The sequence below is a fragment of the Saccopteryx leptura genome, chromosome 2, assembly GCF_036850995.1.
Source record: "Saccopteryx leptura isolate mSacLep1 chromosome 2, mSacLep1_pri_phased_curated, whole genome shotgun sequence".
In the NCBI taxonomy this organism is placed as follows: Eukaryota; Metazoa; Chordata; class Mammalia; order Chiroptera; family Emballonuridae; genus Saccopteryx; species Saccopteryx leptura.
The window spans coordinates 320,347,114-320,363,289 of NC_089504.1; the positions used below are offsets into that span (position 1 = coordinate 320,347,114).

General features: G+C 46.2%; 2 protein-coding genes across 3 annotated transcripts in view; one reads left to right on the forward strand and one right to left on the reverse strand.

Moving 5' to 3' along the window:
* STRADA (STE20 related adaptor alpha) overlaps positions 1-16,176 on the forward strand; it is a 424,012-nt gene that overhangs the window by 45,045 nt on the left and 362,791 nt on the right. The window lies entirely within an intron of this gene.
* Positions 1-16,176, reverse strand: part of MAP3K3 (mitogen-activated protein kinase kinase kinase 3) — an 82,510-nt gene that overhangs the window by 3,292 nt on the left and 63,042 nt on the right. For both annotated transcript variants that reach the window (XM_066363048.1, XM_066363047.1), the window contains 9 exons: positions 13,683-13,816; positions 7,722-7,795; positions 5,753-5,820; positions 4,913-5,005; positions 4,095-4,286; positions 3,398-3,546; positions 2,636-2,767; positions 2,044-2,173; positions 1,516-1,693 (listed from right to left, as the gene is read on the reverse strand). In XM_066363048.1, coding sequence (XP_066219145.1) covers positions 1,516-1,693; positions 2,044-2,173; positions 2,636-2,767; positions 3,398-3,546; positions 4,095-4,286; positions 4,913-5,005; positions 5,753-5,820; positions 7,722-7,795; positions 13,683-13,816 — 1,150 coding nt within the window. The remainder of the gene's footprint in view (positions 1-1,515; positions 1,694-2,043; positions 2,174-2,635; positions 2,768-3,397; positions 3,547-4,094; positions 4,287-4,912; positions 5,006-5,752; positions 5,821-7,721; positions 7,796-13,682; positions 13,817-16,176) is intronic.

The window sequence follows — 16,176 nt, forward strand, 5'->3', positions numbered from 1 at the left end:
GTGGGCGTGCCGGGTGGATCCCGGTCGGGCGCATGCGGGAGTCTGTTTGACTGTCTCTCCCTGTTTCCAGCTTCAGAAAAATGAAAAAAAACAAAAAAACAAAAAAAAAAACAAAACAAAACAAAAAAAACTACAAATTTTTTATAGTTCTGGAGGTCAGAAGTCTATCAGTCTCACTGGGCTAAAGTCGAAGTCTCAGTAGGGATGGTTGTTCTGGAGGCTGTGCGGGGAGCATTTCCTGGCTTTGTTCAGCTTCTAGAGGCCGTCTGCATCCTTTGGCTCATGGTCCCTTTCTTGCATCACTCCAACCTCTTGCTTCCATTGTCACATCTCCTCTGATCTCCTGCCTCCCTTTTATGAGGACCCTTTTAATTATACTGGCCCACCCAGATAATCCAGGATGATCTCCCCATCTTCAGATTCTTAAATTAATCATATCTGCAAAGGCCCTTCTGTCATAAAAGGTAGTAACATTTACAGATCAAAGAGGTTAGTACATGGACATCTTCAGGGGACCATCATTCAGTCCTCCATAAGAATGTTCCAAGGGGAAGAGCCTTCCCAGGCCCTTTCAGAGGATGGACATGAAGTTAAGCAGAGCAAATGTAAGCTGTCTGAGCATTTGGAGAGGCAGCAGCTTCTGGTCGTGTTTAGAGGCTGATCCAGGCCCTCAGAATGGATCCAACCTCTTTTAAAAATTTTTTTGATTGATTGATTTTAGAGAGAAAAAGGGAAGAGGGGAGGACAGGAAAGGAAGGGGAAGGAGAGAGGGGGAAAGAAAAGAGAGAGAGGCAGAGAAACTTTTGTTGTTCCACTTATTTATGCATTCATTGGTTGATTCTTTTTTTTTTTTTAATCTATTATTATTCAGTGAGAGGAGCGGAGGCAGAGATAGACTCCTGCATGCTCTCCAACTGGGATCCACCCAGCAAGCCCACTAGGGGGCAATGCTCTGTCCATCTGGGGTATTGCTCTGCTGCTCAGCAACTGAGCTACTCTTAGCGCCAGAGATGAGCCCACAGAGCCATCCTCCGCACCTGGGGCCAACTCACTCCACTCAAGCCATGGCTGCAGGAAGGGAAGAGAGAAAGAGGAGAAAGAGAGAGAGAAGCGATGGGGAGAGGTAGAGAAGCAGACGGGCACTTCTCCTGTGTGCCCTGACCAGGAATTGAACCTGGACATCCACACACAAGGCCAATGCTCTACCATGGAGCCAACTGACAAGGGCCATTGGTTGATTCTTTTATGTGCTCTGACCAGGGATCAAACTTGCAACCTTGGCATATCGGGCAATCCCACCTTTTTTAGCAAACATCAGGGATGTTTCCTACAGCTTAAGTTCCTAGCAATAACATTTACTATTTGTAGTTAAAACACACCGCCAGCTCTGCATCTTTGCCCAGCTGGCAAGAGGCAGACACTCCCTCCCTCCCTCCTACAGAGCCCCAAAGCTCTTTTCTAAGTTAGAGCCACTACAGACAGAGAAATTGGGTCCCACACATTTACATTGCTCACCATACGTCTGCCTTCCTTCCATAGCCCTCGCCACTGATCACCTCAGGGCTCATCCAGTAGGGTGTGCCAGTGACTGAGCGCATGCCTGGGCCCGACATGCAAATGGTCTGTAGGCGCTTGCTGGCCCCAAAGTCCCCCAGCTTCACATTCCCAGCAGAGTCTCGAAGGATGTTGGCTCCTAAAGTATGAAAGGTTAGAGGCTACAACCCCGAACCCACTGGGCTTTCTCCTTCCCCTTTCCCTCTCTCCCTCCCAGGTCACAAGGCTGCTTGGGAGGTCAGGGTTACTATGAATTAGATGTGAATGCACAGGGCAAACAGGATAGTGATGGAAGCCTCAACCCTACAGCACAAAATGACTGTCACCATGCCCAACACTGCTGAGCACTTTACTCTGCAGTACTTTCCCAAATTGCTTAACTGATCTTCACATCAAACCCTTAGAAAACAATTGGAATCCTATGTTTCAGAAAGTTCAGAATGGTTAAGCAACCAGGTCTTGGGAACCCTACAGCCTGCCTCTGCTCACCCTTGATGTCCCGGTGAACGATCATGTTGCTGTGCAGGTAAGACATGCCCTCCAGGATCTGCCGGGTGTATTTTCGGGTCACACTCTCTGTCAGAGCTCCATAGGCCTTCAACTGGTCTTTCACTGAGCCCTACAGCCACAGAAGTCAGAGGGAATCACTGCAATGCTCCCAGCACTGGAGCAAAGAAATAATTCATACAATCCCCACTTACAGTGTACCAGGTGCTTTGCTAGGGGTCGCTGAGCAGCTTGGAGATGTTGTCAGAGACAACCCTTCCCTCAAGTAATATATAACCCAAATCCTGAAGGGAGGTGCTTCTGCTCCAAGTAAAGGCTGTACTTACTGACTTACTGAACAGTGCAGCCATCCTGGAAGCCTCAGGTGAGGGTGGCCTGGGACATTTCTCATCCCACACCGTCATTGTGATCAGAGGCAGGCCCTTCTTGACTGCAAACCCTGCCATCACCTCACCTTCTCCTCTGAGCCTCTGGAGTCTCAGGTGATCAGACCCATGTCAAAGAGATCCCTCCTCTGCAGTCCCAGGTCAGGCCCTCTCTTGTGTGTGTCTCACATGCATCAAAGGACACATACCCCTGGCATGTACTCCATGAAGATGGTCAGGGTCTTCTCAGCGCGGTCCCGCAGACAGCCATAGTACTGCACAATGCGCTCGTGCTGCAAGTTCTTCAGCAACTGGATTTCACACTCCAGAGCACTCACCTCCTAGGAGAGGGGCCACGGTCACCTCAGCTCTCAGGGCTCTGGCTTGCTTGCCTGGGATCAGCTCAGCTTGCCCTAGTCAGTGTCATCAGGGGGATCTATCTGCCCTGGAAACTTGAGCTAGAGAAAAGGGGGGGACTCTCAACTGTCTGTCCCTTGATCTCAATGCTGAGCAACCCTTTCAATGGTGACATACCCACAGGAAACAGGCAGACAGTGGGGTGGAGAAGGAGTTGTGGGTGCCTGGGAACTGATGTATATAAGGTAAACTGCTGTGTTTATCCATTCAGATTGGAGTGTAGGCCACACCAAAGTTGAGCTCCAAAGACTGGCTCCTTCCTAGGCTGAGAGAGACATCCATTTGGTGAGGGGCAGGTGCTACTCTTTGTGGCACTGGTCACCTCTCAGTTTGGGTTGCTTGGTACTTTGGTATCAGCTCAGTTCCTCATACCCAACACCTCCCCTGGGTGCTTGGTGCTCTTTGGACCACAGTCCCTTCAGCAGACAGCAAGTGAACTTGGGAAGGAGAACAATGGGGGAAGCAACCCGTAGCATCTTGAGCAATTAGCCTGTGCAACAACAAGACGCATTGAGAGAGTGAAACTGGAAGTCAGACCATGGGGAAGGCAGTACCTTGCTTGTCTCAGGACTGTCTGGGTCAAACTGGACCTGCTTGGAAGCAAGTTCACGTCCTGTGTCCACGTCATAACACAAATAAACCCTGCCGAAGGCACCCTGGCCCAGGAGCTTCCCCCGGCGCCAATTGATTGGGGCACTAGGAGCTACGGGAGAAAAGATGCAAAGAGCTTTAGTCTGTGTACATTATGTATTGATATCCTGCCCTCTCCAGAGGTCTATTATGGGACCTTTAGCTGGAGCTCCCCTATCACCCGGCACACTATCACATCTGACTGCAGCATCTCCACCCCTACCTAGAGCAGGCCCAGTGCCCTGGTCAATCAGACCTTAGGGCCTGAGTCTTGAGAAGCAGAGGACTGGCTGAAGTCATAGTTAAATTCTTTTTTGCACTGATCAAACACCTATATTTCCAAAGTCCCTAAAAATACTAAAATGGCAGGGATTAAGGAGACTGCCCTTCTGTTTAAATGTGAAAAAACTAAAGACCCAAGAGGGAAAGTGGCTTGTCACTCAATAGTGGAGTGAGGACGAAGGTCAAGGGGGTCTGTTGTCTACTCTCAGACTCTTCCAGTGTGGAGAGGATGGGCCAGAGAAGCCTACTGCTGAGCTTGACAGCCCCAGCAGACTCACTGGCCTCCCAACCCTAAGTATCCCCCGGTTAGTCTCCTCCTAGCCAGGGCCCACTCCTCACACTTGGTTGGCACATTCCTCTCCTGCACAGATAGGGCATTCTCGCTGTCCGCATTCCGTAGGCGCCCTCGGGGATCCAGATATTGTACTGCCAGACCCATGTTCTCGCCATTTGTGCTCAGGGAGCGGCTGGAGGGCACCAGGGTGAACAGGTTACCTTGATGACGTCGTATTCGGGGAAATGTTCTTCTGCCTGAAGGGGTGGCAGGGTCCAGAATAAGAGCAAGTCAGATATCTGGCTTTGAAGCTGAATATGCAAGCCAGGTCATAACACCAGCTCTGGTCCATCCTATCTGTCCTCCTACCTAACTCATGCCAGGATGACTAATGTCCCAAGCACCTTGAGAATCAGGACAAAAGCAGGAATTAGGAAGCAGCAAGAGATGTTTCTGGGAGCTCTTGGCGAAGGGAAGACACAAGGCTAGCTCAAAGGTCCACAGCACTCGAAAGACCAATCCACAGCTGAAGTCTATTTTCCTTGGCATCCTAAACCCTAAACCTCGGCAAAAGCTCCATTCTGTTTGCTGCCATGGGGCAGAAGAGGACAATGGAGATCTGATGCCCTGGGGAAGGCTGTGTACTCAGAAAAAGGACAGAGTTCCCATTGGCAGGATCCTGTATCTACAAATACTGTCCTCTCTACCCCACCTTTTTGTGTTCTCCCTGTGTCTAGTGCCTCAAGTCTGGGCACAGTTCCTTAGGAATAAAGGAAACATGAGGTCTGCAGTGCTCAGGCCCACCCCTTGGCAATGGCTTTTCCATGGCAGAGCTGTAACTATGTCCCTTTTGAGGCAGCCAGCAGGGTGGAAGTACACTCACCATCGTTGTAGTCTTTATGGTGCATAGAAACATGGTAGCGCCGGGGGTAGGTTCCACCTTTGACCCCTTTGTCATAGAGCTGAGTTTCCCGATCTGAGCAAGATAAAGGAATCACAGGCTTACGGGTCAATAGTCGAGAATGATCCATTTAAGCCCCTAGTCACCTGAGACCCGAGGAGAATTAAAATACAGTTCTAGCCTGACCTGCGGTGGCACAGTGAATAAAGAGTCAACCTGAAATGCTGAGGTCACCGGTTCAAAACCCCAGGCTTGCCCAGTCAAGGCACATATGAAAGCCAACTACACTTGAGTTGATGCTTCCCACCCCCCCTTCCCCTTTCTCTCTCCTCTCTGAAAAAACAAAATCAATAAATAAAATCTTAAAAAAAACAAAAAAGGCCTGACCAGGCGGTGGCGCAGTGAATAGAGCGTTGGACTGGGATGAGAAGGACCCAGGTTCGAGACCCCAACGTCGCCAGCTTGAGCGCGGGCTCATCTGGCTTGAGCAAAAAGCTCACCGGCTTGGACCCAAGGTCACTGGCTCAAGCAAGGGGCAAGGGGTTACTCGGTCTGCTATAGCCCCACGGTCAAGGCACATATGAGAAAGCAATCAATGAACTAAGGTGTCACAACGAAAAATTGATGATTGATGCTTCTCATCTCTCTCCGTTCCTGTCTGTCTGTCCCTATCTATCCCTCTCTCTGAATCTCTCTCAGTCCCTGTAAAAAAAAAAAAAAAAAAAGTACAGTTCTAGCTTCCCAATTCAGCTTTCAAAAGCAGAATGCCCGCTGCCCCACCCAGACACACTGCAGGGCTCACCCAGGTTCTGAGGAACTCACCTGAGAACTCCTGTCTGTTGTCTGGGAAGCTCTGGGCTCGGGACATTCGTGATTTCCGGAAGGACGGACTGGAAAAAACAAAACAAAATCACCAGTAGACTTTAGCGTACTTTCAAAGCAGCAGCTCAACAGGCAGCTCAACAGGCAGATATACAGATGGACTCCCTTTCTAACTTTCTCACATGTCATTACATGGTAGGAAGCAGAGTACAAGAGAAACAGCACTTTTCGGTGCTCAGCCTCCTACTTTCTCTCTTTTTTTTTTTTTCCTTAAGAAGGAGAGGGGGAGGGGTGGAGAAGCAGATGGGTGCTTCTCCTGTGTGCCCTGGCCGGGAATCGAACCCGGGACTCCTGCACGCCAGGCCGATGCTCTACCACTGAGCCAACCGGCCAGGGCTCTACTTTCTCTTGACTAGTCTGAGACCAATCTGACAAGACCCTGAGTGATGAGCCCCTCCAGTCCTACTCTGGCTGCCTGGCACTTTCCCTTCTTGGCCTTTTCTCCCACCTTAGTAATAGGAGGAGTTACAAAAAACATTCCTTACCTCGGGCAGTAATAAAAATAGCAATACCACCAAGCATCTTCCTTTCAGACTAATCACTACCATCCCATCTTAGAGATGGGTAAACTGAAAAATAGAGAGGTTAAGGGATTTATCTAAAGCTACTTGACCAATATTTGGTGGAGCTGGGATCCATCTGGCTCTAGATCCCATGAAAGGAAGATGGAAACCCTATGTTCAAGGAAGGCCAGGCATCAAGGAAGTAAATTCAGGTCACTAGGTTTCACTCTCAAGGAGAAGAAAGCAAAGCAAGGAAGGGAAAGATGAAAAACCCAAGAATCAAGTGAGTAAATTTAGCTATCTGTCCCAGCATCCACCTGAAGGGTCCTTTCCCTTACAACTGCTAGACCCAGACTTTCTGTAGTCCTGCCCTACTACCCCATCCCTAAACATCCCCCTCCCTGTTTGGCCACAAAACTTAGGAGATAGTTCAAATCCAGAGACAGTACTATCCTGGCAGACCCCTAAATTTGTGGCAGCAACTCCTAGCACTTTCACGGGTGCCTTCTTGCTCTCCCATTTGGAGAGTAAACCCAACAAAACTACAAATTGGATACCAACAAGTAACTATGACTGTATTCTGTATCTAGAGGGAAGAGAGCACACATCAGTGCTCCGATCTGTTAGGAAAGACATAGTACAAATATGGCCATGATTACAAGGTCAGTACCAACATGAACAATTAATCAGTGATACACAAAAAAAATCTATAAACTTGCCCCATAGCCTCTGACCATCGCCCTAAGCCCAGACAGACATAATCAAACATTCTCTTGGACACAACAAAGTTAAGGTGAGAGACTAGCTGGATCAGTGCCAAAGCCAACTCCAAACATACCCCAGCTGATGGGTAAACCAGCTCCACAGAACCACTTAGTATGGAAAAGACAGTACTTGTTCCCTCCAAAATTGTAAGAACAAGATTACACACCAAACAGGCAGTGTGAGTAAGTAAGCTAGGCAGTCTGGATATTTTTTTTTTTTTTTTACATTCCAGTTTCTTATTCCACCAGAAACATTTAAAAAAAGAAAAGTGAACCCATAGATAATAATTCAATTTTGTCTCCAAAACACTAAAGGTCCACTTTTTCTCAGTTCAGATCACAGCAATGAGGCCAAGTGTACTAGAGCAGCATATATTATGTATAGGATCAACCATATAAAACACTTGGAACAATACAGCAAGCGTTTACTACATGTGAGCTGCAATTACATCCACCTGATTATATAAACGTAACATTCTCATGGTGTTTGGAAAATAACAGAGAGGGTACTTTCTCAGAAGCATGGTGCTTTACCACTGGCCTACAGACCAGAGTCTAGATTAAAGATACACACTAACTCTACAGCCCATCAGTTCCAAAATGCCTAAATACTAACCCCCAAAACCAGCCATAGCCCCATACCTGTCTGCTGACCTGTCCAAGGATTGGCAGCTTCCTGACAAGGAATTTTCAGCACTGTCCAGGGGATCCAGCATCTGCAAGGCAAGTCATACAATAAAAACCCAGCCCCAGCCCAAATCCCTGAATTCAGGTGACTCAGGGCTTTTAGGCCCAGCCAAGGCCAGCAAATGGTCCTTCTTGTCAAAAAATGAAAGTGCCCTTTCTCTGCCTGTGCAGTGAAAAGAATTAGGAAGGTACCATTATCTCCTGAAGTTTAAAAGGCAAGTACCCAGGAGAGAGAAAAATGCCTGGCTGGCATCCCAAGGAATTCTGCCAGGAGAGCAAAGCTGACACTGCTTCTTGTTGGCATTTTCTTGGCTCATGACTGCTGGAGCCTGGTATTGGAGATGGTACTACCCTGCAGAGGCTTCCAGTGCATTTGGGTGGGACTGTAATGCTTCTGTTTCCGAGATCAGACAAGATCGGGCCATTCATGGTGGTATGGCCATAGACATAATGCTTCTGTTTATACTCCATAATTTATAATTTACAAAGATAAGTATTGCCCTCACTTCACAGATGAGCCACTGCAGGTCCAGAAAGGTCAGGAGAATTGTCTCAAGTTATGAAATCAGTTAGTGCACAGCTGATACAGATAAAAACTTCCCAGTTCTTGGTTCTCAGGTAGAGGCAATAGGTATCTATATAAGTTAAATTCTGCCCCTTGGTCAAATGCAGTAACAAAAAGCCTTCAGATTTAGCTTTCTCTCCAACTAACCTCCTCTTCATTTTGTCCATGGGGGAGTGGGGTATCTACTATTAGAGTATTCATCACCTGAGATCCAAAGTTAAATATGACAGAGAAGCATACTATTAGAATTATGAAAATTTATTAACTTTAAGAAAATTAGTTTCCAACTCAACTGATCCCTTCCCATTTAGTACTAGGGTTCATCTCACCCATAATTTCAAATACTTTAGGTCATATTGTCATGTATGATTAAAAAAACCAACAACTCCCAATCAAGGCAAATTAATTGCAAAGTAAGAATGCAAATCTTGCTAAGAATATAGGATTTTCCAAAGTGGATAAAACCAATATGGAAAGAACTCCTCCTAACCCATCAAGTACATATTTGGCACAGTTGGAACAGAATAGAGAACAGGCAAGTATAACAATATGACAAGTTATAACAATATAACAATGTGAGGAAGAAGCAGAAACATTACTGGTTCAAGACAGGCCTCTGGAAAACCCATGAATCCCATGGAGGCTTCTGTAAACAAAGGACCCCTCTTTATGACAGAGCCGCAGAAATCAAAAGAGAAGTGAATGAAGTTATGTTGTACTAGCAAAATTTTTGTTAGAAAAATTAAGCCAAAAAAAAAAATCAACATGACTCATACTTCTTAGAATTTTATTCTAAAAATTAGTAAAATTACCTAAGTCTGATTAAAGCAAAAACAAAATTATCTTAGTTTCACTTTTCAAGAAAGTCTCAATTGAATATTCTTTCACTATATGCTATGCTGTTTTGGAGTCTAAATGCATTTATCTTGAATGGCTCAAAAACCAGCAGCAATTCTCTTTAGCTAAAGAGGCGGGATGCTGGGGAATGATCTAGGCCAGGGGTCCCCAAACTTTTTACACAGGGGGCCAGTTCACTGTCCCTCAGACCGTTGGAGGGCCGGACTATTAAAAAAACTATGAACAAATCCCTATGCATACTGCACATATCTTATTTTAAAGTAAAAAAAAAAAAAAACAAAACAGGAACAAATACAATATTTAAAATAAAGAACAAGTAAATTTAAATCAACAAACTGACCAGTATTTCAATGGGAACTATGGGTTTACTTTTGGCTGATGAGATGGTCAATGTGCTCCTCTCAATGACCACCAATGAAAGAGGTGCTTCTTCCAGAAGTGCGGCGGGGGCCGGATAAATGGCCTCGGGGGCCGCATGCGGCCCACGGGCCGTAGTTTGGGGACCTCTGATCTAGGCATTCCCCAGCAGCCACCTTCCTTGGCCTCTTTTCAGAAGTCTGTCCTCACTAGGAGTCTAATACACCCATGCTTTCAAGGGCCAGGCAGGTAAAGTAAAGGAGTAAAAAGGACCATGGGAAGGGACAGAGAACAAAAGCAATCAAACTCATTTGCAATCTCTGAGATTTTACACCCAAGTCACCTCTAGTTCAGTTGAAGTTCAGAAGTGCTCTGGTTAGAGAAAGCAGAAAGGATGGTCAATAAAATACACAAGGAGAGAATCTGCAGCTAAAAGCACTCTAGGTCACTGTTCTACACATAAATTTATCTGGAAGGCAGAAATATAGAAAAGCAATGTAAAGAGCTTCTCATAGCCTACCTAGATAGTCTGAATAATGTTGTACAGAGATTAGCTATCAAAACAAAAAGAAAAGTTATACGAATCAGTTTTAGGAGAAAGAAAAGTTACAAGAAGCAGTTTTTGGTAAAATCCCCCTTCTGTTGGGATTGTTTACCTTTAAGAAAGTTCCCCTTCCTAGACTAAAATCCCAGAATTTATAAGATCACTCTTTCTCTTTACAATCAAAGCAAGCTCATTAAAAAGACTTCAGAATGAGAAACTCACTATTGTTGAGTTCACTAAGCCAAGATGCCATTTTCATCAAGTGAGCCACTAGTTAAAAAGTTAGACATTCTTCTTTAACTCAACATACTGTGAGATTTAAACTGTTTCATATATCATTGTTCATTTTTTTTAATCATTGTTCTTTTTTTTTTTTTTTTTTTGTATTTTTCTGAAGCTGGAAACGGGGAGAGACAGACAGACTCCCACATGCGCCCGACCGAGATCCACCTGGCACGCCCACCAGGGGCAACGCTCTGCCCACCAGGGGGCGATGCTCTGCCCATCCTGGGCATCGCTATGTTGCGACCAGAGCCACTCTAGCGCCTGAGGCAGAGGCCACAGAGCCATCCCCAGTGCCCGGGCCATCTTTGCTCCAATGGAGCCTTAGCTGAGGGAGGGGAAGAGAGAGACAGAGAGGAAGGAGAGGGGGAGGGGTGGAGAAGCAGATGGGCGCCTCTCCTGTGTGCCCTGGCCGGTAATCGAACCCGGGACTTCTGCATGCCAGGCCAACGCTCTACCACTGAGCCAACTGGTCAGGGCAATCATTGTTCATTTTTAAAGATCTCTGTCTAGTATTTTTTTGTAAGAGTATGATACAATTTGTTTATCCATTCTCTGATAACATTTAGGTTGTTTCAAGTTTGACTTTTTTTTTTTTTTTTTTTACAGAGACAGAGGGAGAGTCAGAGAGAGGGACAGACAGACAGGAACGAAGAGATGAGAAGCATCAATCATTAGTTTTTCGTTGTGCATTGCAACACCTTAATTGTTCATTGATTGCTTTCTCATATGTGCCTTGACCGTGGGCCTTCAGCAGACCAAGTAACCCCTTGCTCGAGCCAGCAACCTTGGGCTCAAGCTGGTGAGCTTTTGCTCAAACCAGATGAGCCCTCGCTCAAGCTGGAGACCTCGGGGTCTCGAACCTGGGTCTTCTGTATCCCAGTCCGACACTCTAGCCACTGCGCCACCGCCTAGTCAGGCCAAGTTTCTGACTCTTAATGAGTAAAGCTCTTATAAACATTCACGTAGAAGTCTTAGTAAGCCCTGACCAGGTAGCTCAGTTGGTTAGAGTGTTGTCCCAATATGTCAAGTTTGTGGGTTCGATCCCCAGTCTGGGCACATACAGAAATCAATCAATGAATGCTTAAGTGGAATAAGAAATCAATGTTTCTCTCTTTCTCTCTCTAAAATCAATCAATAAATTAAAAAAAAGATGAAGTCTTAGTAAAAAGCTAGTCATTAAAATGAGTTAGCCATTGTGGTGGATACACCGTAAAGTGATCCCCCTTCCGTAAGTCACAGCCTTGTATAATCTTCTCTCCTTGATTGAGTCTGGGTAAAATTTCAAACTTGCTTCTAGTCCAGGGGTCGGGAACCTTTTTGGCTGAGAGAGCCATGAACGCCACATATTTTAAAATGTAATTCCGTGAGCGCCATACAACAATCTGTGTACGTTACGCATTAGTCAATAAAAAGTCAGTATTGTCCCAGAGGACAGTTGGGATTGGCTCCAGCCACCTGCAACCATGAACATGAGCAGTAGGAAATGAATGGATTGTAATACATGAGAATGTTTTATATTTTTAACGTTATTATTATCATTTTTTATTAAAGATTTGTCTGCGAGCCCTGGCCGATTGGCTCAGTGGTAGAGCGTCGGCCTAGCGTGCGGAGGACCCGGGTTCGATTCCCGGCCAGGGCACACTGGAGAAGCGCCCATTTGCTTCTCCACCCCTCCGCCGCGATTTCCTCTCTGTCTCTCTCTTCCTCTCCCGCAGCCAAGGCTCCATTGGAGCAAAGATTGCCCGGGCACTGGGGATGGCTCCTTGGCCTCTGCCTCAGGCGCTAGAGTGGCTCTGGTCGCAATATGGCGACGCCCAGGATGGGCAGAGCATCACCCCCTGGTGGGCAGAGCGTCGCCCCTGGTGGGCGGGTCGGGTGGATCCCGGTCGGGCGCATGCGGGAGTCTGTCTGTCTCTCCCCGTTTCCAGCTTCAGAAAAATGAAAAAAAAAAAGATTTGTCTGCGAGCCAGACACAACCATCAAAAGAGCCACATCTGGCTCGCGAGCCATAGGTCCCCGACCCCTGTTCTAGTCAATAGACTTTGGCAAAGAGGATGGGGTATCCATTCCTGAGATTATGCTATGTTTTGTAAGACTCCATCTTCACAGAATGGAGCTAGAGACTCTCCTGCTAGCCTTAGAGAAGCTGCCACATTGTGAGAAGGTCATGTGGCAAGAAGCTGTAGGTGCCTTCTAGGAGCTTAGAGTGGCCCCTGACCAACAGCCAGTAAAAAAAAATAGAGACCACAGTGCTACACAAGGAACCAAGTTCTGCCAACCATTTAAACTTGGAAGGGAACTCCAAGCTCCAGAAAGAAATGCAGCCTGGCCAACACTTGCTTGCAGCCTGTGTGACCTAGAGTATAGGACCCAGCTAAGTCATAACCGAATTCCTGACTCAAGGAAACTATAAAATAAATGTATGCTGTTATATAAGCCACTAAGGCAGGGGTCCCCAAACTTTTTACACAGGGGGCCAGTTCACTGTCCCTCAGACCGTTGGAGGGCCAGACTATAAAAAAAACTATGAACAAATCCCTATGCATACTGCACATATCTTATTTTAAAGTAAAAAAACAAAACGGGAAAAAATACAATATTTAAAATAAAGACCAAGTAAATTTAAATCAACAAACTGACCAGTATTTCAATGGGAACTATGCTCCTCTCACTGACCACCAATGAAAGAGGTGCCCCTTCCGGAAGTGCGGCAGGGGCCGGATAAATGGCCTCAGGGGGCCGCATGCCGCCCGCGGGCCGTAGTTTGGGGACCCCTGCACTAGGGTGTGGTAATTTGCTGCGTAACAACAGAAAATGAATACAGCTGCTTACCACCCATAAAAGTTCACCTAAAGTAACCAAATCCTACAGTGTAATCTGGATATGGTATATACTCCCTACCTTTTATCAAAAAATAGCAACACTAAATAAAATACAGCTGATGAAAACCAAAATGTCAGTTTAGGACTGGTTATATTTTAAAATTTGGCTAAAATGACAGGCAGTTATAAGGTTATAATAAAGTATACAAATAGCAGAGTGGTATATCTGCTAAGGAGTGATAGAACCACAGAAGAGAACAAGTTTGTCAAATATATATCCAACACCCAAGGAAGCTAGGTCCCATCTTTGACACATGATTGATATTTGGCCCCTAGAAAGGAATAATCCATATCTGGGTAGGCCTGGTTTACCAAAGAGATATTAGATGAGGCTCTCAGGTCCTTAGCTCTGCACCATGCCCTTAAGAATGTCCCAATTTAACCTTGGTCTGACACATCCAAGGTGTACTCTGGCCCATACTCACGCATTGCTCGCTGGTCTCTGGAATGAACTCCCCCTCACTGTTGATGCTGGTGTAGGACCCTTGCCGGGCAATGCGCTGCTGTCGTTCAGGCACATAGCCAGGGGGCGGTGAGCTTCGGCCAGGGTTCTGGGAGCCTAGATCACAGAAACAAGAACTTTGACCACAGAGCTCAGAATATGCAGCCTGAGAGGAGCAGACATACAGCCAGGTCAGACCAAGCTCCTCTTACAGAGGCTGGTGGAGAGCTGATTGTGGCTCTCTGAAGAACATCCTGGAAGACAGTGCTGAGGCTCAAGTCAACTTCTTGAGGCAGGTGGCTTCTCTCCTTAACCCAAGAACCCCAGAAGAGAAGAAAAAGTACTTACAGAAAAGTCAAAGAATGGTGGGGAGGGTTGCTCTTTGAAAGACAGGGTCTCTAAGGAGTTTAAACTATTACCCTCTCCCCCTTTTTTTTAGTGAGAGGAGTGAGACAGACTCCCACATGCACTCCTACCAGGATTCACCCTGAGGCTGATGCTCAAATCAACCAAACTATTATTACCGTCTGAGGCTGATGCGCTCAGACCAATGAAGCCATACTCAGATGCCTGAACCAACTGAGCCACTGGCTACAGGAGGGGAAGAGGGAGAGAGGAGGAGAGGAAGGGAGAAAATGCAAATGGTCGCTTCTCTTGTGTGCCCTGACTGGGATTCAAACCCAGAATGTCCATATGCCAGGCGAACATTCTATTCACTGAGCCAACTGGCCAGGGCCTAAACTATTATTTTCAATGTCCTTCAAGAAACTGACTCTGTTCTTCCACATGAAGTCAATAATTCAGAATACATGGCTTATCCAATTGTACAGAAGACATTTTAATAAACTAGCCATCAAGGACACTTCCAATCTGTAGTTGGGGGCATCAACCCAGCCCCTCTCTCTAAAGACCACTGACAATTAAGTTTCTTGGGTAGGAAGGCTAACCTGGGTTCTCAGTAACATGGCTTCCCCACCTGACCTCAGAGCAGAAGCCAGAAACAAAAATGCTCTGAAAATAGACATATATATTTGCTGGACTTCCAGTCTCAATGCCTCATTCACGGAGTGGAGGCTACCAATTCTGAGATAAAGAGGTACTTGTGCCATGCTTTCCAAATGATCTCAAACAGCCCATGAAGGAAAGAGTCTGCTTGTCCAAATTTTCTAAGCCCTAACTGACACCTCGAGGCTCTAAGCAGAAAATGACAATGCTCTGAATATAAATTTAGGGATATTGTACCATGAACTACCAGAGCAATGAAATCAGCCAAGATAATTTTTCTTTTCTTTTTTACACTGTTACCACTTGTTTAATCCTCACAACACCCCTGCAGTAGAGGTGCATTATCATCTACACTGAAAGGAAGGAGAAGCCCAGACCCAAAGCCATAGAATGATTTAATGATGGGGCTGCAGCTAGAAAACAGTCTTTGTGACTCCCAGTTCAGCCAAGGTGATTTTGAGAACATAATATATTTCCAAAAGGCAGGCATGCAGCTCAATATAGTGGTGGAAAGCAAAACTTCTCTCTGGACTGTCTGGGCCATATGCTCCCCATGAACAATCCAAACAGAAGATGGGGATCACCACCCATGGGGAAATGTGACAGCCTTTATGCCAGGAGCAGAAGGTGGGGGGCTAATGTGAGGATTTTGTGATAGCATGAGATGTTTTATGCAGCTCAAATTCAGAGCTATTCTGTCCATGGTCACTTCATTTTTTTTTTTTTTTTAATTCAGTGAGAGGAGGGGAGGCAGAGACAGACTCCTGCATGTGTCCCAACTGAGATCCACCCCACAAACCCACTAGGGGGCGATGCTCTGCCCATGTGGGCACTGCTCTATTGCTCAGCAACCAAGCTCTTCTTAGTGCCTGAGGCATAGGCTATGGAGCCATACTCAGCGCCCAGGACCAACTCATTCCAACTGAACCATAGCTGCAGGAGAGAGAGACAAAAATGAGGAGCGGGATAAAGAAGCAGATGTGCGCTTCTCCTGTGTTCCCTGACCGGGAATTGAACCTGGGACACCCACACACCAGGCTGACACTCACTGGACAGAGCCTATGGTCACTTCTAGGTTAGAGACTAGAGATGCAAGACGCCATTTGGTCAACAGAGGGCTCAGAGGCAATGACAAGATGGAGGTAAGGGAAATTTGGATCAAAAATAAGAAATCTACACCACTTTTCAGAGGCCCAGATGCCAAAGATCCATGTAACTGGCCATTTCCTTCGGCACTGGAGCACAAAATTCTTAGTGCAACCATGAAAAAAGATAGTTTTTCTAAAGCCTTACTATACACCCAAACATGGAGCACTATTTAATACATGGCTTACAAACATTAGTCGAGTGCCTGTTTTCCACTTCTGGCTTTGGATAACATTTTAGTAGTCCATGTAATCGATGGGAAGCCAATTCATATGCTAGCAACATTTGTCAGCAGCAGAAGCAACCTGAGAGGTGAGCAAAGGTGT